The 25489-nt window shown below is 41.0% G+C and overlaps 1 protein-coding gene across 1 annotated transcript in view; it reads left to right on the top strand.

The window, feature by feature from the left end:
• ptprua (protein tyrosine phosphatase receptor type Ua) overlaps positions 1-25489 on the top strand; it is a 288163-nt gene that overhangs the window by 145163 nt on the left and 117511 nt on the right. The window contains exons 4-5 of the mRNA XM_034094829.1: positions 9224-9305; positions 19839-19954. Of these exons, the coding sequence (XP_033950720.1) occupies positions 9224-9305; positions 19839-19954 (198 nt within the window). The remainder of the gene's footprint in view (positions 1-9223; positions 9306-19838; positions 19955-25489) is intronic.

Genomic DNA, 25489 nt, shown 5'->3' with positions numbered 1-25489 from the left:
ATAAAACCCTCATGTGCACACGCCGGTTTGCTATCCTGGCTCCTAAATGGAGGAATGAGCTCCCGTTGACATCAGGACGGCAGATAGCTTACACACCTTCCGGCGCAGACTGAAAACTCATTTCTTTCGACTCCACCTCGAGCGATAGAATGACTAACAAAGAACTGCTAACAGAGCACTTATATACTAACAAAGGACTGGCTTCTCTAAAGCCAGTTGAGTAGCACTTGAAATGCTTGGCTCTATGAAACCTGATGTACTTATGATTCTGTTTTCTTCAAGGTTGTGTCTTCCTGGTGGCTTTGGATAAAAGCGTCAGCTAAATGTAATGTAATGTGTATTTTCGGATGTGTTTCTGTTCCAATAGTCTCAAAGAAGACGTGTTAAGAAGCTGACTGACCCGTGCCTTACCCAGAAATATTGGCACTGGATTATTAAATCTCATATCAGTGACGGCAAAATGCAAAAGCTGATCCCAGTCCAACATATCTCTGTAGCAGTCTGTGTTTCCTCAGGGTGTTGATGCTCGCTGATCACAGGGATGGTTTTTTTTCATTTAATCTAAACCACCACTTCCACCAGTGTTTGTTCACACACACACACACGCACACGCACGCACGCACGCACGCACGCACGCACGCACGCACGCACGCACGCACGCACGCACGCACGCACGCACGCACACACACACACACACACACACACACACACACACACACACACACACACACACACACACACACCACACACACACACACACACACACACACACACACACACACACACACACACACACACACACACACACACACACACACACACATCCCCCCCAAGCCCTCTGAAGTGGAAGTCCTCTCAGCTCCTCTGCGGCCTGCAGGCGTCATCTGTTGGCTGCGAGAGCTGGACGGAGATCTTTACCGACAGATAAGCGGAGCCCTGTGGGGCCGAGCTGCGAGTCCCGGTGGAGGGAGAGGATGAGGAGGAGAGGGCCGTGTTCCCGAGAGGAAGAAGAGGGTACTTTTTAAAGAGGCACCATCTCAAGTTTATTGACATTTGGCAGCAAACAATTACAGTGTTTTGTCAAGACATAGTAATTGTACTTCTTAAGTTTGTCTGTCCGAAATGCCTTTTTCTTTTTTTACACAAAGATCAAATAAAAACAGTAAAAAGTACGAACATTAGGGAGTGATCAGGACTTCACAGTGAAATCATACGTTTGTAAAAATACTATCAGGCCACTTTCCTCCATCGTGACACAAACCATCTCCATCTTGTTCCTCCTCACACCTAATGGACCCTTTGATTCTTAAAGACGAATGAGTGGTTCAGTGATGATTTATCTTTGTAGGCAGACACGGAAGTTAGCATCTGCCTCGTTCCTACACAGAAAGCCAGTGGGATTTCTCCGTGTGATTTTGGATTATTGCTGAAAGTACTCTCTGCAGAAAACACACGCTTATGACACGTACACGTTTTATTCAGCAGGATAATCTCCACATAATAACAACACGATATGACTTCTGAAGTAGAAAGCTAAGCTAAAGGCGGCTAACATTATTTACTGACGTCTTTTATGTCGTAGAATAAAAGTCTCTTCAGTTTGTGTTACCTTATTTCAAGCTAGCAACCAAGAACATTCAAAAAAACCCTGAAGACTAAAAGTAATAATTTATCCAACCTTATTTCTGCCATACTGCTTCACTCCCTGGGTGAAAGAAGCTACAACACAAAAGAAAAGTATATAGGAGAGATGGAGGAAAGATAAGAGGGAAGCGGGCTTAATAGTGAAATGCACTGGGAATTAGGATAGATAAGGAGGACCAAGCAGTGAGGGAGGAAACTAATACACCCAGAAAACGTGAGAAGCCAATGTTTCCAAAATAGCTTCTCCTTAGCACCTACTGTACCTCCCACACTCTGTCTGACAGGGGGAGAGTGAAGCTGTCGGATCAATGTTCTCCGCTGTCCCTCAATGACAAGCCAAAGTCCCATCTCCAAAAGATAAGTGTGTTCAACAAAGTGTAGACGTGTGAGACCTAGGTCAAGAACTCAGATGTCACATGCTGATCAAATCAGATTCACAGCCAATAGTTTAACCGGTGTTAAAGAGCACATATTCTGCTCATTTTCAGCTGTAGTGTCTCTACTTTAAAGAGTGCTCTCCTGCTGATGTTCAGGTGTATATCAGTATGTAGCGTTTCTACTTTAAAGAGTCCTCTCCTGCTGATGTTCAGGTGTATATCAGTATGTATGTCTCTACTTTAAAGAGTCCTCTCCTGCTGATGTTCAGGTGTATATCAGTATGTAGTGCCTCTACTTTAAAGAGTCCTCTCCTGCTGATGTTCAGGTGTATATCAGTATGTAGTGTCTCTACTTTAAAGAGTCCTCTCCTGCTGATGTTCAGGTGTATATCAGTATGTAGTGTCTCTACTTTAAAGAGTCCTCTCCTGCTGATGTTCAGGTGTATATCAGTATGTATGTCTCTACTTTAAAGAGTCCTCTCCTGCTGATGTTCAGGTGTATATCAGTATGTAGTGCCTCTACTTTAAAGAGTCCTCTCATGCTGATGTTCAGGTGTATATCAGTATGTAGTGTCTCTACTTTAAAGAGTCCTCTCCTGCTGATGTTCAGGTGTATATCAGTATGTAGTGTCTCTACTTTAAAGAGTCCTCTCCTGCTGATGTTCAGGTGTATATCAGTATGTAGTGTCTCTACTTTAAAGAGTCCTCTCCTGCTGATGTTCAGGTGTATATCAGTATGTAGTGTCTCTACTTTAAAGAGTCCTCTCCTGCTGATGTTCAGGTGTATATCAGTATGTAGTGTCTCTACTTTAAAGAGTCCTCTCCTGCTGATGTTCAGGTGTATATCAGTATGTAGTGTCTCTACTTTAAAGAGTCCTCTCCTGCTGATGTTCAGGTGTATATCAGTATGTAGTGTCTCTACTTTAAAGAGTCCTCTCCTGCTGATGTTCAGGTGTATATCAGTATGTAGTGTCTCTACTTTAAAGAGTCCTCTCCTGCTGATGTTCAGGTGTATATCAGTATGTAGTGTCTCTACTTTAAAGAGTCCTCTCCTGCTGATGTTCAGGTGTATATCAGTATGTAGTGTCTCTACATGTCTTCATGCTTTAATGTTCAAAAAGCTCTTTATTTTTCCCATACTGCCTGTGCTGCAGCACCTTTTTTCACCCTCTGTCTGAAACCAGAGCCCAGTCTGCTCTGATTGGTTAGCTGGCCGGCTCTGGTGTGATTGGTCAACCCGTTAAGAGATGTCCCGCCCCTTAGCCTATCACATACAATTTGTTGGAGCGCCACCCAGTAAGTCCGTGAGGGTTACATAGTGATGTCACTATGTTCTGGTTACTTCGTTCACTTATAATCACCATTACAATCGGTAAAGCTGCATCTACCTATTTAGTTTTCTGCAAAGCAAACTCGAAATATTTTTTTCTTAGGCTGATGTGTTCTTTCTTTGATGCTGAAGTGAGAATTCTGCTTCATGCTCTCTAAAAAAAAGTTGTCTTTAAATAACAAAGGCCTGTGTTCTCGACGCACACACACACACACACACACACACACACACACACACACACACACACACACACACACACACACACACACACACACACACACACCACACACACACACACACACACACACACACACACACACACACACACCACACACACACACACACACACACACACACACACACACACACACACACACACACACACACACACACACTCTAAAACTCTACCCCTGACTTTTTGTCTTCACGCTTCATATATTTCAATGTTTTCCCGCCACACTGCCAATACGGATCAATAGCCTCATTCTCGCCGGAGAACTCAATGAACACCTTGTTTCAATTCCTGCTCAGCACATTCTTCAGATGATTGCTTGTAAGTCGTTAAATGATCAAAGTCCTCGTGAAGATTGATGGCACATATTGAGAGCAGCGTCATCAATAATGCACACACATAAATAATTTCTGCAGCGCTGTAATAAAAGTAAAAGCTGGAGAAATATTAATTAATGTGCAAATCTTGTTTTTAATTCATCCTTTTTACTGCCACCGGTGACTTTCTGTTTTCACTGCGAGGCCTCCGTGGTTTCTGTATGGATTTTGTTGAGCTACACTATCAACTCTCCGGCATTGAGGTTTACGAGCCGAACTCCACTCTGCATGAGGGGAATATTAAAATGCCTGCATGCTTTTTTGCATCAAATACTGTCCAGGTGCTTTTTAACTCTCTCCACTTGCTGTTCTCGTGTGGCCTCCCGTCTTCTGATCTGGATTAGTTTGCTTTCATTTCATGTGCGACAACAACACAACGATCCACCTCGGTAGATGGCACCCTGCTGTTTGCAGTAAACCAAACCTTGAATCACACTTCACACATTGTGCTTTTGCTGTGTTACATGTCGTTCATTTAACAACAAGAGGTGGCTGGAGAATGACATCACCTCGGACGGGATTTATTCAATTGGATAAAAGCCATTTTGTTTGGAGAAATACATTTTCCTCCATGCCGTCTTGCGTGAGGATTGGAAAAAGGTGAAACATTGCTATCAAATATTAAAGATGCTATCAGGCCCAGTCATGACAAACAGTATGGCTTAAGCCTTCCCTTTCCACTCTCTATCTCCTCCTTCTGTGCAAGGTGTTTCCTTCTATCTTCACCTGCACTTTTCCTCCACATACATCTATTTATATCTTTCCTGCCTACAGCGGACCTGACAGCTTAACACATTGCAACTGAGAAAACACACACAGACAAAGCCTAAAACTGAAGGAAACGACTTTACCAATTCAATTTCATGCACGGAAAAAAGGGGCAGAAATACATAATGGGGAAATTGAGAAATGCATATAAAGCATGTGTGCAGAAATGGGCAGCTGAGCAAACACAGAAAACGCAGCCCAATGCAGAAAATACTGCCAGATGATCAAATAAAGAAAACACAACCACATGGAGAAACAAGCGTCAAATGAACACAGCATAAGCAAATATAGTGTCACGCCCTGGCTCAAGGACGGACAAAGGAAGGAGACCACACATGATTCATCCAATTGAAGTGCATTTATTTAAAGAAACTAAATTAACTATGAAGTCAGTTAATCAGTAGTGTGTGTAGTGTGTGGGTGTGCATCAGTATATAAAGACAGAACAAACAACCCAAGGTCCAGTAGAGCCAAGCAACCCAAGAGGAGAGAGAGACTGACTGCTCAGGCACCCATACTTGTAGCTGAGCAGTCAGCCCAAATCAGGTGTCAGCAATCTCTCCTGATTTGGGGAGTGGCTAACCAGGACCTGAGTCTAAGGCCTAGGGGCCGTCACACCTCGCCCCTTAAGAATGAGGTAGCACCTCAGATCCTGAAACAAAACGACAACATTAGACACAACATTTTCTTCCAATTCATAAATCCGAGTAACACGTCTCATAAAAACTGCATTATAAGCCAATCAAAAGTGATACTAGGCAAAGAAGGAACTATGACAAAAAGTACATGAGGTGACTTCCGACATTTGCACAAAACCTGCAATCATTACAGCCTAACCCCAGGAGAAGCAACTACTGCTGCTTAGTGGACGAAACGGGGAATGCTTGTACGGCCAAAACTTCAAGAAGAATGGGACGAAGCGCCCCTTGCCTGCCCCGTCTTACCCACAGAGGTTACTGTCGCTCTCTTTCACTTCCGTGACCTTCTAGCCCGATTGACATTGCCACATGTTTTGCACTTCCAATCATTTACACTGCAGTGTTCCAACTATCTGTTCCTCCAGCTTTCATCATCTGTGCCCTCATGGGTTTCTTCCTGCCACATCTGTAACAACTGCTTCTTCTAGCAAAGTTCATCATTCCACACTATCCGGACAAAACCAGTCCTCGCCTGTAACAATTACAGAAACCATAAAAACATTGGTGACTCATAAATGCACTTGGAAAATAGAGACAAAATCCAATGCTTCAAACCCAGACAACTCAAGCACATACACATGTTCTCCAAGTGAAGACAACACAAGTGCATATCGAAAACATAGTCAGTTATAAAAAGGCACTCTAAATATAGGAAAAGCAACAAAATACAGACAAAGGTTGCAAATAAAGAAGGCAGAAAATACACAAATACACGAATGCACTTGAAAAATAGAGACACAATACAGGAACGGAATATAAGTATATTTTATATTTATTGTTAAATTGGTGAAATGTTTTTTGTCATCCCATTGTGTTTTCTGCATTGCCTTTGTACTGTAGCTTCAAACACTCAGCAAACCGTCTCATTTCCAGCGCTCTGCATGTGCGGAGCTACAGCATTGTACTCATTTGCATAATATATGTGGTTTACGTTTTTGCACCGATATTGGGCGCCAAGTTCCCGAGCGTCTGGCAGCGTGGCGCTGAAACACACTGAGAGCGAGCCCAGATGCAGAGGCTTAACGAGTGAATCGATGGTGGTGGGCGGCATTGACGCGTGATGAATTGAAGAGTTAATCGGTCTGACGTCTCTAATGGCCCAGCATAGGAATGAAAAATAAAAATAAATTAGTGGAAAGAAAGCCTTTAGTCGGTATCCATCTGCCAAGGCCTTTTGTGGTATTGATTGGCCTCGGGCACTTAAAGCCTGATGTATTGTCAACTTTGCAATCTATTGCCCGTCTGAGTGCGCAGTCACACACTGACTTCCACTGTGCTTTGACATGCATGACCGCACACAGACACACACGCACGCACGCACACACACCCTGAAATCACAACTTACCAGCTGTTAACACACTCACGCCTTAGAGTTCAGAGTTTGTCGTAATGTATAAATTGCAAATAGAAACTATACAACCACATCGAGAAACAGGCTGCACATCAAATACAGACAACACATCCAAATACTAGACTGACTTCCACTGGGTTTGACATAGATAACTAGTGGCTGAAACACACACACACCCGCACGCACGCACGCACGCACGCACACACACACACACACACACACACACAGCGTTGTAGAGGGGATGATTTGGGCTCTGCTGACTGTAATCACTGCTGAGAAACCCTGGACCCCCAGAGGTCTGTGGGTGCACTTCTAGTTTCTGACTGTTTTTCATCTCGTGTGAGTTTCCTTTGTTTATGTTTCTATATGCTGAAACTGAGTAATTAAAGGTGGGGTAGGTAATTCACTTCAGAACACTTTTTGTTATATTCCATGGAATGCTCTTAACATCCCGATAGCAATGAATATATTAAATGCTTTGACAATAAATACATAAAAAAATGTCATCTGTGGAAGCCGTAGTGCTGTAAAAGCTCGACCAATCATCTGAGCCGGCCCGGCTAAAGTAACTGGATGGCCTACCTGCCTGTCAGCCATCTGGGCACAAAACTTATCTTGTGCCCTCATTGGTCATGTGCACGTTCGTGTGTGTTGGAGGCGGGCTCTGTGAGGAAGTCTGAAGGAAGGGGCAGATTGTTTCGGCTGCGTACTTTCAAATTCTAGCGCACTCGAGCTGGTTTCTCCACTTTTACCCACCCTACCTTTAAAGTTTGCCACAATGTACTGCCTATTGTCTTTGAGTCCTTCGAAGCAGCTTATGCACCTGGTATCCTACTGCTTCTCCAATCTTTATGTCTGAGTGTATAATGATGGTAGTGATAAGTTGTATTTGTTCGATTGTGAAGATTCAGCGCAGTCCTTTTAGTGGTCTTAATTATTTTATAACTCCCTTGACTGTATTTCTACACGCATTACATCGAGTTAGCTAATAATCTGTGGCCTCGGCTTCTGCAATTCCTGAATTAGCGTCAAAGGGTTCTGTATGGATGTGAACAATCTGGAAGCTTTTGTAATTTAACAATGTACCCATGAGGTGCAAACTGTTCCTAACTGTCCTACACTTTGGGATGAATAAGAATGGTCTTTGATGGTCATATCTGCTGGTAAATCAGCTTTTCCAGTGACTTGCAAAGTAGACAACAAAGTCCCAGTCCAGTCCAACAAGCAGGCTAAGAATGAGCTCCTGTGAGATGTTTCAAAATCCCTAAACGCAACACAGCAACAATGAATAATAACTAACTGAGAGTTAAGTACCAGACAGAGCATTGTACAGGGGAATAGAAGGGAATAGACATCGAGTGAATCAACTGGGTTAGGGTTGACCTGAGATTCACATGTTGCCACCTGACACGAGTTGGGGTTTTTATAAATAAGATTCCCCCGTGTAGTATGTGTTGTGAAGTTAATGACGTTCAGGTCTTTATTGTGTTATGTTGAGTAATGGGTGGGTCATTGTTTTTGATCGAGCATTTATTTAGCTGTTCGTGGTTTGCCATTAGGAAACAGATGGTTAAATCAAATTAATGTTATTTACTTAGGTCAAATATACAAATGAGCTTCAATTGGCTTTCCTCAGACATTGATCCGGATAAGAACCCCCCCAATATAAATAAATAAAATACCCATTTAGATAAAGGCGTGGAGGAAACATCAGGATAAGATTTAGTTTGGCACTGGGATTTGCATTTAGACAAGCAAGCTATTTTATTGCCAGAAAATTGGATTGCAAATACACGCACGCACGCACACACGCACACACACACACACACCAATTTGATATATTTCCCGCTCCTATGTGCCCATCCCCCCACATGGATCACACCTGGCACATGCAATACATGTTCATTGTGTAGTTGTTCATGTACACCAGTAGTCTGATACAATACTTACAGTTTGAAAGGGTGTTAAATTAAATGTGGTGATGATTAATGGTTTTTGTGTTCATGTAATAGCAGTTAAAACAGGACCGCGAACAAGTAAGGGGGGGGGGGAACGAACACAACAGGAGGGTTGAAGCTCCGCAGCCCTTTGTCGGCTCTAAATTGTTGAGGTTCGATGGCCCATTAATGGAAAACTGATGAACAACAGTAACCAAATATTGATATTATAACTATATCCCTATTGCAATTGTAAAGATAAGAAAAGGTTGCCCCTGCCAATAACTTATATTACAGCTGTTATTAAAATACAGAAAACTTTAGCACAAAACCTCCAAGATAACGGATAATGGAGCTTTCTTAATTCTTGGTGGAATTAATGGGACATCTGTCTGTGTTTGACAGGCCTTTGTACTCCTTCCCTCTAATTTCCTACTCCGTCTGTCTACTTGCCACTCAAGATGTAATGGTCTGTGTTCATTTAATTTACCCATTTGTTCTTTCCACAGGTCATCTTTGAAGCGGCGGTCTCCGAGGAGCGGCAGGGGTACATCGCGCTGGACGACATCGTGCTGCTCAATTACCCCTGTTGTAAGTACCTGTTCTGCACTCACCATAGCACACCTGCTGACCTTCTCTCAGTCAGGGAGAAAGTGGCCGGCATAATGACGGAATCCTGGCCAGAAAGCTTCAGGAATAGCTTCCCGTAGCAATGCACCTGCAAGTATCACCGTAGCTGTCCAAGTTTCACAGCAGGAAGTGTCTCTTTTGTCCGTAGAATCACACGTAGTGACACCTGTGACTATACGGACAAAAGAGAGACTTCCTGCTGAAAAAACTGATTCATGTACTTTTTTCATTATTATTTTTTATTTTTGTATTCATTTATTTAACAGGGACAGTGCACATTAATCACATTTCTGTAAAGATGCCAGAGTTATTAGCGAAGAGGCTATTTTCGTCTGGACCAGATTTCGTAAGTCAACCTAAAACAAATTTCATTTCAAACAAGTAAACTTTAATTAAATGTACAGATTTCACATAAATGTATTAGGTTAGTTGAAAGCAATAGTTTTAAGTTTAAATACAAAACTATTAGATTCAACTTAATATTATTGCTTACAACTAACCCAATACAGTTATGTGAAAGGTGTTGACATAATACATTTATTTAAAGTCAATGTTTTTGAGTAGATTGCATCATCCCACTCAGGAAAATGTATTTTAGTCTTCAATTTCAGTTAAGGCTGCAATCAAATGGACGTCCATCCCAGCAACAATTATTATTCTGTTAATTAATCTAATTAATCAATTGTCAACCTCCATGTTGCACATTTTACATTCAGGCTCCTCCAATGCAACACAATAAAACAGATAAAATAGTGCAAGTAAGTACAAATAAAATACAATATAAATAATGCAGAATAGTCTATATACAAGTAATTGGAATATTGAAGTTGCAAACAGATCAATGTTATGGATGTTCTTTCAAAAGGTGTTTAACGGTCACATGGCCAGTGGGATGAAACTGTCCCTGCGTCTGGTGGTTTTAGTCCGGAGACGATGGAAGAGGGGAGGTCAACTAATACACATGAAACCGGGACCTGTCAGAGTGTCTCGCAGCAGGAAGTCTCAATTTTTGTCCGTGCAGAAAGGGCTGACCTTTCCCTGGGCTCCCAGCAGGGGGCTTTTAAAACTAACGTGATGTTGCAGACAGGAAAGGATCAGCTCGTGGTGGCACTTTGATGCTCTCTGGGAGTTTTCCGTCTCTTTGTCCCCTCTGGATGTCGGGGGGGTTGAGGCTCTATGAGTGCTGCTAATGTTACATTATGTTCTGTTCTCATACGTTTACCATTATACCCCCTGCAGAGCTTTGGTGCACAGGGTCTTTAGTGTAACCATTGCTACAGATTTACTCTAACTACTAGGCAGGGTAGGGGGCCATTATACAAAAGCAGATCAGATTGGTCGTCCGGAAATAAGTCATCGGAAAAGCTGTAAAAAGAGAAAAAGTGGTGCCGGAACAGAAATAATATGTTTCAATTGAAAATGGCCCGTTATTAGCTTTTTATGAAATATCATGTTTATCCATTTAATGGTTTCCCGAGTTCTTGTGATTTAACGCAGAGTGTTTGATTACATATAATTACAATTAGTCAGTTCTACGCTGGCTGCTGATTGAATGGTAAAGCGAGTATAATGCAAGGTTTTTAATTAGAGGCCACACATACAGTATGTAGATAATTATGTTATGGCTTCCATCATTATTAACAGTTGTCAGTTGAAGGTCCCGCGTCACGGCCATTTCTACTGAGCATAATTCCATCGTTGAGGTCTATTGAATATATTTATATTGTTCAATGTTCTAATCTGCAAGGCTACACTAGCACCCCCCCAGCACGTCGCCGTTTCGCCGCGGAGAGAGGTGTGGTGTATGAGGAGCTCCACGGATTGGTCCATTTGGGTTTGGTCACGTCACTTGGTTCTCGGAAGAAAAAAAATGGAAAATGAAAAATCTTCAACGAGGCGTTCAGGGGCAGCATCGTGAGGTCTGTGTTAGAGTTTTACTCGCTAACAACATAACACACAAGGGGACGGGTGATAACCGGAAAGCATGACATGGGCCCTTTAAAGAATAGTATATTTTATTCACTGAGGAAAAAAGTATCAACACAGTTTTGCAGAAACCCAAAATCGATGTACTTAAAATGACCATTATTTGGTAACTCTTACATTTTTAACATTTCATATATTGTAGATTTAGATGTGGCTAAAATATATCAAAAATAAATATAGCTTTATCCATTTCTCTCTGCTGCTTTGTTGTTCAGAAACCTCACCGCTTCGATCACACTGGCCTTTACTCATAGCTTAACAATGTGTTGCAGCAGCAGACATGTGGGAACATGTTAATGAATGATAGTGTAGGGTATTCATTAGCTCATGCATTTCAGATTCCTGGCTCCGCTGAAAACCCAGACTGGCCTTACATTAGAAATCATCACAGAAGGAGGAACTGGAATAACCCTTTCTAAAAACCAGTGCAAATCGTTTTTCTGTATAAGTCATCTAAAGTGTTAGCATTTGCCCTCTGTCAACAACACTCTAGTCTCTTCTACACCAACATGTGTCCCCTCTTCTTCATGTCTCTTCTACATCACCATGTGTCCCCTCTTCTTCATGTCTCTTCTACATCAACATGTGTCCCCTCTTCCTCATGTCTCTTCTACATCAACATGTGTCCCCTCCTTCTCCATGTCTCTTCTACATCAACATGTGTCCCCTCTTCTTCATGTCTCTTCTACATCAACATGTGTCCCCTCTTCTTCATGTCTCTTCTACATCAACATGTTTCCCCTCTTCTTCATGTCTCTTCTACATCAACATGTGTCTCCTCTTCCTTCATGTCTCTTCTACATCAACATGTGTGTCCCCTCTTCTTCATGTCTCTTCCACATCAACATGTGTCCCCTCTTCTTCATGTCTCTTTCTACATCAACATGTGTCCCCTCTTCTCCATGTCTCTTCTACATCAACATGTGTCCCCTCTTCTCATGTCTCTTCTACATCAACATGTGTCCCCTCTTCTTCATGTCTCTTCTACCATCAACATGTTTCCCCCTCTTCTTCATGTCTCTTCTACATCAACATGTGTTCCCCTCTTCGTCATGTCACTTCTACATCAACATGTGTCCCCCTCTTCTTCATGTCTCTTCTACATCAACATGTGTCTCCTCTTCTTCATCTCTCTTCTACATCAACATGTGTCCCCTCTTCTTCATGTCTCTTCTACATCAACATGTGTCCCCTCTTCTTCATGTCTCTTCTACATCAACATGTGTCCCCTCTTCTTCATGTCACTTCTACATCAACATGTGTCCCCTCTTCTTCATGTCTCTTCTACATCAACATGTGTCCCCCCTCTGTGGAAAGAGACTCTGAAAGTTTCAGGAACAAAGATTTTCTCTCTTTTTGATCCATTGTCTATAAAAACCTGTCTGAAAATGAGCTGATCAGATTTTGGCCACTTTATGATGTCATAACGATGTTTTGTCTTGAGTAACCATTAGCCAATCAGCAACCAAGTTACCCCACCCCACCTTATCACCTGAATCTCCTCCTAGAGCACCATTAGCCGCGTTCACACTGCGGTACTTTTCCCACAAAGGTTCATGCGAACTTAGTTCATGATCGCGTTCACACCAAAAAGAGCCGGTACTAAAAGTAGTTCATGCGAACCTTTTTACCCCCTCGAAAGTCCCTGCTAGAAAGCAGGGACTTTCGAGCGGCTCTTTTTTGAGAAAAGAGCTATATTCCTGATTGGCTGGGCGGATTGCAAACCACGCCCCGTAAAACTCCCAAAAAGTTTTGTGAAGCCGCCATTTTATTATCCTCGCGTTAGCATTATTAGCATTAGCATTAGCCCAGCGCAGAAACGCAGAGAGACTAACTTATGGCAACACAAAATAAAACATGGGAGCGGTGGAGATGAGGAGGTGTCGGCGTTCTGGCGATTTACTCGGAAGGCTTCAGTAGAAGCTGCTGGGACTCCCAGCAGCTTCTATTGAAGCCAGTCCCCAACTCCGGGGACTTCCGGCCGGGGACTTCGGGTGGCAGTATACTCCGTGAAGTGGTTTGCAGCCTGCCAGTAAACCCAAAGCAGAAGAAGAAGAAGTGATGTCAGCGGCTTCATAATCCACCCCCAGGGACTTTTTCTGGTGTGAACGCGATCTGTACTTAGTTCATGAGAACTAAAGAGTTCGCATGAACCTTTTGTGGGAAAAGTACCGCAGTGTGAACGCGGCTATTGTGTTCTTTGTAACCAAATCTCTCTCAGAGGGGCGTGGGGAGGGGCTCCTTATTTTCATCTAAAGTAACAGACAGAGAATCAGCACTTTGGAAACAGGGCGGAAACAGAGGGGATTGTGGGTAATGCTGCAATGATCTGTTTGGTGTTTGGAGCCAAACACTTCAGAGACAGGTTCTGTATATATCTGAGAGCTATAATATATTGATGAAAAACAGTATGATAGGAGACCTTTAATATACATACTCCATAAATGCATGAATCTTAGAGCACAATTGATCTATTACTCATATACACAAAGTGCAGACAAATCACAAAATCGCACATTCTTCCGTAGCAGCTGGTGTATCCGCAGGAGCAGTCACCCGCAACAAACCGTAAAACACACAGTGACACGAAAGATGTAAGTAAACATTAGCAAGCTGGCTTTATATTTCCCCATAGGCTGCAGTAATAATGCTCTGTCTCCTTAAGAACGATTCAAGTCAATGGCTAACGCTTTTTAGTTTGCATACCCACTCGTTTGACATTTGTGTTGTTTTTTCTCTGGAGTCGGTGTCTTCATTCTGAACACGTGTTTCAGTCGAGACCAATCTCTCCTGCATTAGGAGTAAGAGGGCAGCATTTCTCATTCGGAGAAGGAACATCTCAGACAGCCACAATGCGTTTGGGACTCAAATTACCTTGCCTGTTTATGTTTCGCTGTATTCATTAAGGCTGCACAGGTCACACGTACACACTACTGGGCGTTTAGATCTTGAATTAAGTTTTCTCAGTTAATATTAATGCAGCTGCTTCATCCTCGAATGACTTCTCCTATAATTGGGGCTCTGAACGCTTCACTTTAAAAGAAGACTTTAAAGTTCCTGCATACAAAATACTCTGACACAATGTCTACAGGGTGTACATTTTGTTTCCACTTTATGTCTGGTCTGCAGAGTTAATAATACATACATGGTTGCAATATTGGATATTAGGTTTGTCCCGATAGACGCACCTGAGGACATGTTGTTTTGGTTTGAGAGCGACCATGGAAAAGGACTGGAGAGCGGAAAAAGAAAATGAGCAAATAAAATGTAAGATTCAATTATATCTTTCCACCCAGCCAGATGTTGCCATCGGTTACTAAGGAAACCAAGGATAAAAGTGTGTGTTATGTGAATAGTGCCAGTCTGTGCATCATTGGTGCCGGAAGAGCCGTTCGCCCAGAAGATATCATATTTACACCTCAGCAGGAGCTCACATCACTCTTTTATACGATAGGGGTTTCATTTTATATCATGATTATTTTCCTTTCATTGCTGTATACATCATTATATCAATGTGTTTCCATTAGAATTGCTTTTAGATGACTAACATGTTCTCATTGTTTGAGGCTTTCCAGGAGATGGAGGTTCAGTGAAGTGTTACTTATAATCCTTCACTTTACATAAACAGATGTTGTTAGCTTCCCATCTGTCACATTAGAGAATCTATTTTATCCTCAATTTGTTTATACAGCAGCTACAAGAGTTTGTAGCACTTTGACTTATTTTTTATTCTTCACCACAATTTCTTCTGACAAGCTGCAGAGAACAAGAAAACACATGAAAACAGATGTAACAGGAAAAGTATAAATAACTAAGTTTATAGTACAGGCTTGTGAATACTATCTTCTTAATCACTTGTGGTGAAAAGGTAAGTAAGCTAACTAACCACAATTTGATAATAATTATTAAGCTAACTGTCTGTGTTTAGCTGCATTTTGTGGAAAAAAACATCCACAATGGTAGGTGTTGAGCTTTGTTAGCTTATTTATTGCAAAAACATTTGCTTACCGTTAGCATGACATGACATTAGCCGGTTACTAAGATGTAGCTATGCCTACATTTGAACAAAAACAGATATAACAGGAAAAGTATATCTAAATTGATTATAAAACATCCAGTTGAGGAAACTAGTTGCTGACCTAGTATTACCAAACATGCTACCAATAGCCTACGTAGAAAAATACATTATTACAAAATGTACATTCTGTGCTTCTTGATAGCAAAACATCTGTTGCAAACTGCTCACTAGCTTTAGCATCAAATGACAGTAGCATTGAGTTTTGGCTAAACTTTAAAGCAATAATCTTTATCCCAGCTTTAGCCTTTTGTTTAGAACTGTATTAGTAGTTTTTCGGCCATTGTGTTCATATACAGTATTTTTGAGAATAGCCCATGATATTTGACATTTATTATGAAGCTAACGGTCTGTTTTTAGCTAACGTTACATTTGATTGTTAAACATACTGTTGAGGAAACTAAACGCTAACCCAAACATGTTAATATTATGCAGACATCATCAGACATGTACTAAATGCACATTTGATGCCACGTATAGCAAAACATTTGCTATCTGCTAGCTAGCTAGTTAGCATGACATGACATTATTCAACTGATCAACTCATTTTCCTGGTAGAATATGGTTAAACCCTCAAACACTACACTACCTTAACATATAACTATAATCCTCAATATCAGTAAATGTACAATTATGTTCATGTATGATTTAAGTCAATCTAATGTGAGCTTTTAGTATAGGGCAGGGGTCTGCAACCTTTTTGACCAAAAGAGCCCTTTTCCAACAATGTTTTTTGTCTTGAGCCGCAAAACGTATTTGATAGCTTGATAGCTTATAAAGTTGTATTTATTGTTATATCATAGACAAAAACTACAGTTTTTTTGCATTTATTATTTATTACATGATGGCAAACTGTTTACCTCTAATAATAAACAAAGAACTCTTAGAAGGAGAATTCAAAAAAAATACACAGGCCTATAAATCAACACAGCACTTCCTCTGCACATTTGAAGAAAATTAATATAATTAAAATGGGCCCACTTTGAAATAAATAAAACATATATCTGCACCCTAAAACTGATTGAATTATGACTGAAGATCGTCAGCTGTCTTCCTCTTCCGTGTTTCTCCTCGATACGTAAAGGCTGCAGCACCTTTGACAACTTCTCTCCACATATCAAACATACCGTCGTATACAGTACCATATAACTCTACCCACGCAGAATTAAATCCTGTGTTCCTCAGATACTTTTCTTTGATGTATCCATAGTTCGCTCATCGAGCCGGGTCAGGTTATTCGCCTGTAAGAAAAGGCGCTGGTGCGGGACCGTAGCAGGATGTGACGCATATTTTAGTTTTAAAACATTAACACAGTTCTGTTTTTTATTTATGTGTCACAGTCTCACCTCAACATACAAGATACGAAACATTTTCAATCGTGCAACAAAATGTAAATAGTCCTGCAAATACTTTTATTATTTCCTTCTTATTTTTGTCTACGCCCAAGGGAGCCAGAGCCGAGCATGCAGCTCGGGAGCCGCAGGTTGCCGACCCCAGGTATAAGGCTAGGTTAAAGCTGATCAGAAACAAATTATGTTTAGAGTCAGGGACAGTATTTAATAAGTTAGTTAAATAACTGTATATATTTCCCAAATGTAATAGCCAGCTGTGGTCCAACATTATTATACACTTTTCACAACTTGTTCAAAACTGAACTCTTGACTCCTATGAACTCTAAGAGAACATTTTGAATGCAGTTAAAAGTAATGATGTTATACTACTGTATGTGCCAACTTTTAAATTAATGCAAATGTTGGAGCGTCAGAAAGGTTTAGAGAAAGGCTAATATTCTAAAAAGGATTTTCAGATACAGTACAGGGAAGGAAGCCCATGATACTTCTTCAATGCATTTTGGAGCTTGACGTTTAGCCAAGCAAGGCATTAGTGAAATAGCTGAGTACCACTTGAAAATAGGTGCTCAATAATGAGAAAAGAGGAGTGCTTTTTCCACAGCAAACACCTCTATAATTCATCGCATTATTAACAACGACCCAGGACATTTTGACACAAAGTCACAGTTGGGAAAGCACAGGCGTAAATGATAAAATGAACAATAGCTAAGTTCCATTAAGCTGCTTTAGTTTGAAGGGCTGCTATTATGCATGCCTCCTTATTGTCATCCTCATTGTTATTAGTCACAGTGGTGCTTTTCTATAGGGAAAGTAAAAATACATCACATTTTTTAAGTATAATAATCGCTAGTCGTTAGCATCACTGGTGTTCCTGCTCTTGTCAGTAGCAAAGAAAGTGTTTTGTCTGCAGTGCAATGACACAAATCATCATGTCAAACTTATGTATCAATTTTACACAAACACTTTGTAACATAAATATATAAATAGCATCTCTGCCACTGGCTTATTGATCAGCACGGGGAATCTAATCCTGTAATAATGAGACATAATGGAACTGACAAGCAGGGAATCAAATCAGAGATAGAGAAGAAACATATTTTACTTACAGTTACTTACTTGTCGCTGCTTTTAATTGAACTATTCATATCTTAGACTGCACTGTAACTTTTATCCATGTATTTCTTTTGATGTTTTAAATTTAAACGTAATTAATTTCTCCATGACATTTATGAGAGGGACTGCTCGAAAGTAGGATATTTGGGATATCCGTCGTAGCCTGGGTTTACGATCAGTTTTTGGGTGAGTTGAACTGAGGAACAAGTATCACAGCACCGACGGGTGAAAAACAGTGTTTTGGTAACACGGGATGTTCAGGTAACACTTAAAGACTTTGTTATGGAACGCAAAGCAGAGTAGGGGGCTAGTACACCCTCCTGAGGGTCCGATTGTGGATGTCATGCGAGCAAAACATGGTGAAAACAATCAGTCTAAATTAACAATCGGGACGGAAATGTTCGGATTTCCAAAGGGAGGTTCTGTGAATAAATAAAAAATCAAGAACCGAAAGAATTGAACTATTCATATCTTAGACTGCACTGTAACTTTTATCTTTTAATGTTTATTTTATTAGCTTTTCTTTTTATTGACTGATTTTAAATGCTTAATGTCTTTCATTTTTTGTTTTTCTTTTAATGTTTCTTTTATTATCTTTTACTGTTTTTAAATGCCTTCGTCTGAATGTCTTTCATTTTTGTAAAGCACCTTGAATTGCCTGGTGCTGAAAGGTGCTATATAAATAAACTTGCCTGGCCTGGCCTTGCCTTGCAGAATGATTTCATGATTTTAGTTTTTCTTAAAATGTAGGAATACGAGGCACTGTGGGGCAATTCTATGATGAGTTGATGACAATTTAGTTTAGATATTTTTCCACACCCATGAACCAGCATTAATGGAACATGTTCCTTCAGTAATTTGACGTTATTTCACTGATTGACAGTCAAAGGTGGTGAATCTCCATTATGTAGCAATTACGCAACAAACCGAAGGGATGAAGAAGAATGCTAGTTAGCAGACTTGGATGGAAATAGTGTAGAAAATGTTTAAAAATATCTTGTTTGTTGAGGAAGGAAAAGCATTCTACCGGTGTTGACACACCTAAAAAAGAAGGTGTTTGGATGATCAAAACAACCTTTAAGTGCATTAAAAACTCCATTATATCAAATTACGACACTGTGGATTTATCACCACTCGGTTAGCTAACACCTGGTGTTGCAGTAAACGCATGTGATGCTATGTGTGTGTGTATATGCATGCAGAGACTGGTGTGACTAACTGCCGGGGATGTCAATTAAAAAAGAAAATGTATGCATTTCTACAGAAGAATTCCTTACGCATATAGACATTCCAACAGCTGTTCCGTAGAGTCATTTGGTAAAACGAGTTCTGTGTGCGTCTCCTATTGAAGGTTTCTCGAGGAATAACGAGCACCATCTTCAGAAGACAGAGAATACACATTCACTTTTGTTCTTGAAAGGGCTTACAATGGGAATGTAATTCACACTTTGGATCCAGAAGGAGCCGGATAAATACGTACATGTCTCTCTGCGTGTAATCTGTAAAAACAATGTCTGTGTTGAGAAGTTATTTATTCTCACATGCGGCCTTGTGAGCTGTGTTTTGTTTCAATGCATGTGGAAATGTCAGCTAATGTGGGTAGAAGTGATTCAAACGTGGTTCCTAAAACAGCTTTGGTTGATATTTAAAACATTTAATCAAAGTAAGTTCATGAAGATTTAACGATCCTCTTTACTTTAGCATTCATGGTTACACTCTATTCGAATGTTCATAATACATGTGTGTGAGGTTGTATCCAGGCCTGAAAGTATTTATTGTACAAAAGACATCTCACAGCTGTGTGTTTAATATATTTAGACAGTGATGCTCGGCTCCAGATGTGCCTCTTTCCTCACAGTGTGTGTGTGTGTGTGTGTGTGTGTGTGTGTGTGTGTGTGTGTGTGTGTGTGTGTGTGTGTGTGTGTGTGTGTGTGTGTGTGTGTGTGTGTGTGTGTGCTCCTTCCACAGACAAGGTGCCTCATTTCGCTCGTCTGGGTGACGTGGAGGTGAACGCCGGGCAGAATGCCTCATTCCAGTGTGTCGCCACGGGCAAAGTTTCTGAGTCTGAGCCCTTCCTGCTGGAGGTGAGAACAACAGCAATATGTGTGGGTGTGTTGTTTTTGTTTCTTTCGGTTATCTTTGCTTCGAAAAGTCAAGCCAGCATGCCAGCACCTGGATAACAGTACGGACATTGTAGGTAGAAGCAGCAGCACAATTGATACCAAAAAACAGACTCTCTACATGGTTGGCATTTAGTCAACAGTCTTATCAGCCTACAGTTATTCCTATCGCACGCACAGCTGCTGGCAACACTCCCATTAAAGTCTTTTTCAGGATGTTCACATGCACTTTTCACTAAACCAGTTAGGAGAATATACACAACATGTTTCTCCAGCTGCCATACAATCTGAAAAACATTGACTTTATGATTAGGGCTGCACGATTTGGAAAAAAGACGGACATTGCAATTGGAATATGTTTTCAAAATTAAAGGGGAAGATCATTTTTTAAACATAATTTACATTATACAAGGATACAAGCGGCCGAGATGGGTTTTCTCCGCCGGGTGGCTGGCGTCTCCCTTAGGGATAAGGTGAGAAGTTCGGTCATCCGGGAGGGACTCGGAGTTGAACCGCTCCTCTTTCGCGTCGGAAGGAGCCAGTTGAGGTGGTTCGGGCACCTAGTTAGGATGCCACCTGGGCGCCTCCCTAGGGAGGTGTTCCAGGCACGTCCAGCTGGGAAGAGACCAAGGGGTAGACCTAGGACCAGGTGGAGGGATTATATCTCTTCTCTGGCCTGGGAGCGCCTTGGGACCCCCCAGTCAGAGCTGGTTGATGTCGCCAGGGAAAGGAACGTTTGGGGCTCTCTGCTCTTTTTGCTTGTTGGGGTTTTTCTCTTTCCTGTAGTATCTTATAGGTTTAAGTGCATGTAAATCGTCTATTTTTTACATTTATTTTGTTATAAATATTGTGCTTATTGTGTAGCTCTACTAGTGACCCTCCTCTTTGACTACATTATGACACATTTTAGCACATGACAAAGTCACACCTGGGATTCAGATGCTCTCTAAAATGTAATTGGTTCTTCTACACCAGTGACCATCAACTGGCGGCCCGCGGGCCAAATCTGGCACGCCAGACATTCTCACCCGGCACGCGCTGTGGCGCTGGCAGAGTGGTTAGTGCGTTCGCCCCCACTCCATTCTTTTTATACAACGTCTCGTGAGTAATGTGCAGTACCGGAGTCCAACAGAGAGGCAGCAGCTGCGGGACAGTAGCCTGCGCACTGTGTAGCCTTCCCTGCCTTGAAGAAGAAGTGATCCTTCGTTAGCGTGAAGAGTCTGCTTTATGCGCTCTGCACCCCCCCATACCCCCCCCCCCCCCCTGGTCAACAACTTCAAAATTCAGGGCTATAAAAAAAGGTCACTGGCCCCCGAAAGGGTATCTAGGAATAATGTTGTCTCTTGGACAAATGTTGTTGGTGATCCCTGTTCGACACCCTTCCTCCAAGTTTCCTGAAAAATGGGTCAGTAGTTTTTGCCATTATTTCTCAAAACTCTGTCCTCCACAAGTCCCCTAACCTAATGGAAGTACACCACTGAATCTGTATTAATAATCTCACTATTGAGATGACAAAGAGCTGAAGTCACCTCCTCTGACTTTGTGACGAACTGAAGAGTAGTTTGTAAAGGAAATGGGAGCCATTATCTTAACCGTCAGCTTGATACCGTTAATGCAAGTTGATCATGTTAAATAATGCACTGTGTCTTTAAATGCTGAAGAGAGTCTTTTGAGCAGTCAGACAGATTATAAAGTTGTGTAGCTTTTTGATTGTGCTGGCATTTAGTTAATCAAGCCCCTAAAGTCATTTCTCTCGTGCATCAGCTGAAAATAGTTTCCTAGTTTTTCAATATGAGCTAATATTAGTCTTCAAAAACCCATCCCTGAATGCCTGCACTCTTCCCCTGGCCTTGAAGCGTGCACATCTAAGTGCTTTTGAAAATGATGGCAGCAGGGAAAAGGCGTTTTGCAAATGAGATCTCAGAATACTTGGTGATCCATCCCTTGTGTTTCCAGCCGACTTCGTTTCACCCCTTCCCCCTTTCACTTTGAATCGAAGCCTTTGAAGATCATCGGCAGACATTTATATCAGTTTCAGAGTTTGTGACTTTATTGTCGACACAGATGCAAACAAACAAAACGAGGCGGGTTTTTGTAATCTGACATCACTGAGGTGAACTTCCCGCTCCAGCTCCTCCTTACTTTTCTCATTAAGAGTCTGAAAAAAGATAATTTTGAATATTACAAAACATTACCGGCTTCTGTACCGACATTTGTTTGTTGGCGGCTCGTTTGATCACAGACAGCGTGTTCGCTAATTGCAGCTCCCTCTTTGATCTGCGGCTCTCCTCTCCACTCTCATCTTCCATTAAGGTACAGTATAGTCCAAACAAATTGTTAGCCTGATGAATGTCTTTTAACCAATTGGCATCATATTTACTCCGCTGTCCTCCACACTGTGCAGAGCTGCAGCCCGACAGGAAGTGCTGCAGACAGTGGAGGAAATGAAAGCACCAGATTGAATCTCAAAACATTTAATTAATACCCCAAAATCAATGTTGTTATTTCACTAGTATAAATGTAACACAAGAAACAATGTAATTAATGCCATAAAATAAATGTTATGACTTGTAAATGTAATCATTGCAATAGGATACGTAATATGTAATAAATGTACAAGAATACATAAGTATTGCACTAAAATACATTTGGTTGTAATGAGATTTATTACATGGTTTAGTTGAATACTCGATTCTGATTGGTCAATTCAGAACACGTGACACGTTGTTAATCCAGAACACACAGACCGCTGTCAAGGATTTATTGAGCGTTGTTAAGGACGCTCACATCTGCAGAGAGCAGTCCGGTCGATTTAACTGTATTCAAACCGACATGACAAGAAAACAGCGGAGAAGTAACGGGGCAGAAACCCTCCTTTTTACGCAGCGGTCCAGACATAGACATCAAACGGCGACACATATTCAGTTGCCAGTTCCTTTGGCATCAGGGCAGGGATATCTAGATACTTTCCAAGGTTTGACAAAATGAATTGTGCTACTTTTAAAGCAAGCAGCGATGTTTTCAAATCTGTAATCAAAAAGCTCCTCAAAAACGCTATCGAAGCAGTTCCTGCCGTTGCTACGTTAGTTCAAACGGTAACAACGGACTATTTTTCTTAGCGGATGCATGTCATTTAAAATAAATAATAGCGTACTATTTTTTAAATCAATAAAAACATTTTCGAAATCTATAAAAGTATTTAAATTGATATTGGGAGTCATATTGTTACTTTGTTGAGAATGTAGCCGTGTGATAAGCGGGACTTGGTCATTATGGGGAAAAAAACATCCGACCGGTTCATAGACTGGACCGCATCGCTGCACATTATCCCTTACATAATAAATGTAGTCATTGCACTAGAAGACAATAAATGAATGCACTAGAATACATGTAACTGATTCAAGAGAATACTTGTCATTATTTTCGTAGTTAAATGTTATACATATGTGAGTTAAAAACACATTAAAACAGTTACTAAATCAGCCTACTATCACCTAAAGAATATATCTAGGATTAAAAGACTAATGTCACAGCAGGATTTGGAAAAACTTGTCCATGCCTTTATCTTCAGTTGACTCGACTACTGCAATGGTGTCTTCACAGGTCTCAGTAAAAAATCTATTAGGAAGCTGCAGCTGATTCAGACCGCCGCTGCTCGAGTCCTCACTAACACTAAGAAAGTGGATCACATCACTCCTGCTCTGAAGTCTTTACACTGGCTTCCTGTGTGTCAAAGAATAGATTTCAAAATACTGCTGCTGGTTTATAAAGCACTGAATGGTTTGGGCCCAAAATACATTTCTGACCTCCTGCTAAACTATGAAGCATCCAGATCTCTCAGTTCTTCAGGGACTGGTCAGCTTTCTGTCCCCAGAGTCAGAACTAAACATGGAGAAGCAGCGTTCAGTTATTATGCTCCAAATATCTGGAACAAACTCCCAGAAACCTGCAGGTCCGCTGCAACTCTTAAATCCACGCTGAAGACTTTTCTTTTTGTCGCTGCTTTTAATTGAACTATTCATATATATTTTTCCTTTTAATGTTTATTTTATTAGCTTTTCTTTTTAATGACTGATTTTAAATGCCATTTTCTTAATGTCTTTAATTTTTTGTAAAGCACTTTGAATTGCCTTGTGTTGAAAAGTGCTATATAAATAAACTTGCCTTGCCTACATGCATAAGAATAAATGTTCTTAATGATCTAGAATAAATGTCATTAATGCACTAAATCAAATGTAAATAATGCTCCAAAATAAAAGTTATTACTGAAACATTTGATTAATCTACTTAAATACATTTAATTTAGAGAAAACGTATCTTTATTGTCATCATACAAAGTACAACGAAATGTCTTTGGCACTTCTCACTGCAGTAAAATATATAATTAGAATAAGTGTGATTATTGCACTTATATTAATGTAATGGTTTCACTAGAATACAAGTTGTCTGAACTTTACTTTACTCCGAGTCACTTCAAACTGTTGAAACAAAAAAAAACTTCTGTTGCTTTTATACAAGAAGATATTATACTTATATAAAAGTTAAGTTGAGTTATAATATGCAGCTGCAGGCAGTAGTCGACAGCTACTGTACATCTAATTTCACATTTCTTCCCGCCTGTCCTCCTAAATGAAACATGTCAAACCCACTTCCCTCTGAAATACCGGAGCAGGCGACAGTTTACGTAATAATCTTCTTATATTCTCCCACAGAGCTGCCTATATTGTGACACCTGGATCAGCTCGTTGCATGTGTTGTCTCCTGATTTGAGCCAGTGTGCCTGCAGCGCTAACATATTAGCATCGAGCGAGATGAGGGGCTGTCAGAGCGAGACCCCTGTGAACATGCAGCGACCCAGGAGGCATGTGTCACCGGCCTCAGCGGCAAAACCACCATTGTTACCGCTGACATTTATCACGCATTTATTATCTCGGCCTCCCATGTAGCTAATTCCAACCCTCCCTCCTGTCTGCCTCTCAGCCACCGCACATTTCTAATCACTTGAAAGTACTTCAGGTGTTTGTGTGAGGTTGTTATTTTCCAGAGGCGGGAGTATATATGTAACGGGATTACGTCATTATTTGAAAAAGGAGCTGAATACCCTTAGAGTTAAATCAAAATAAGATGTAATCATGTTAATGGCACATTCGAAAAATTGAATTAATACAGTGGCATGATTACAATGTTATCTATTAAACTAAAACACCATTTGTAAAGTACCGTACTTTTCGGACTATAAAGCGCACCTGCATATAAGCCGCAGCAGCTAAATTGTCCGTCTGTCTTGCTCTCGTTCTGTCTCTCGGTTCCACTTTTACTTTGGCGCGCGACCTGTCTCATTCTTTTCCGGCCTACAGCTTTTCCTGCTTAAAGGTGGCGGGCGCGGACCGGTCATAGAGCCCATAGAGTTAAAGGTGGTTAATTTTACCTGTAAAATCCATAGATTTAGGAGGTTCCCTAGTGGCCGTTAGCTGTACAAAAAAAATGGGGAAAAAAGTC

Source organism: Pseudochaenichthys georgianus, chromosome 11, assembly GCF_902827115.2.
Source record: "Pseudochaenichthys georgianus chromosome 11, fPseGeo1.2, whole genome shotgun sequence".
Taxonomy (NCBI): domain Eukaryota; kingdom Metazoa; phylum Chordata; class Actinopteri; order Perciformes; family Channichthyidae; genus Pseudochaenichthys; species Pseudochaenichthys georgianus.
Note: the sequence above shows the minus strand (reverse complement) of the source record. Positions and strands in the feature narration are given on the sequence as shown.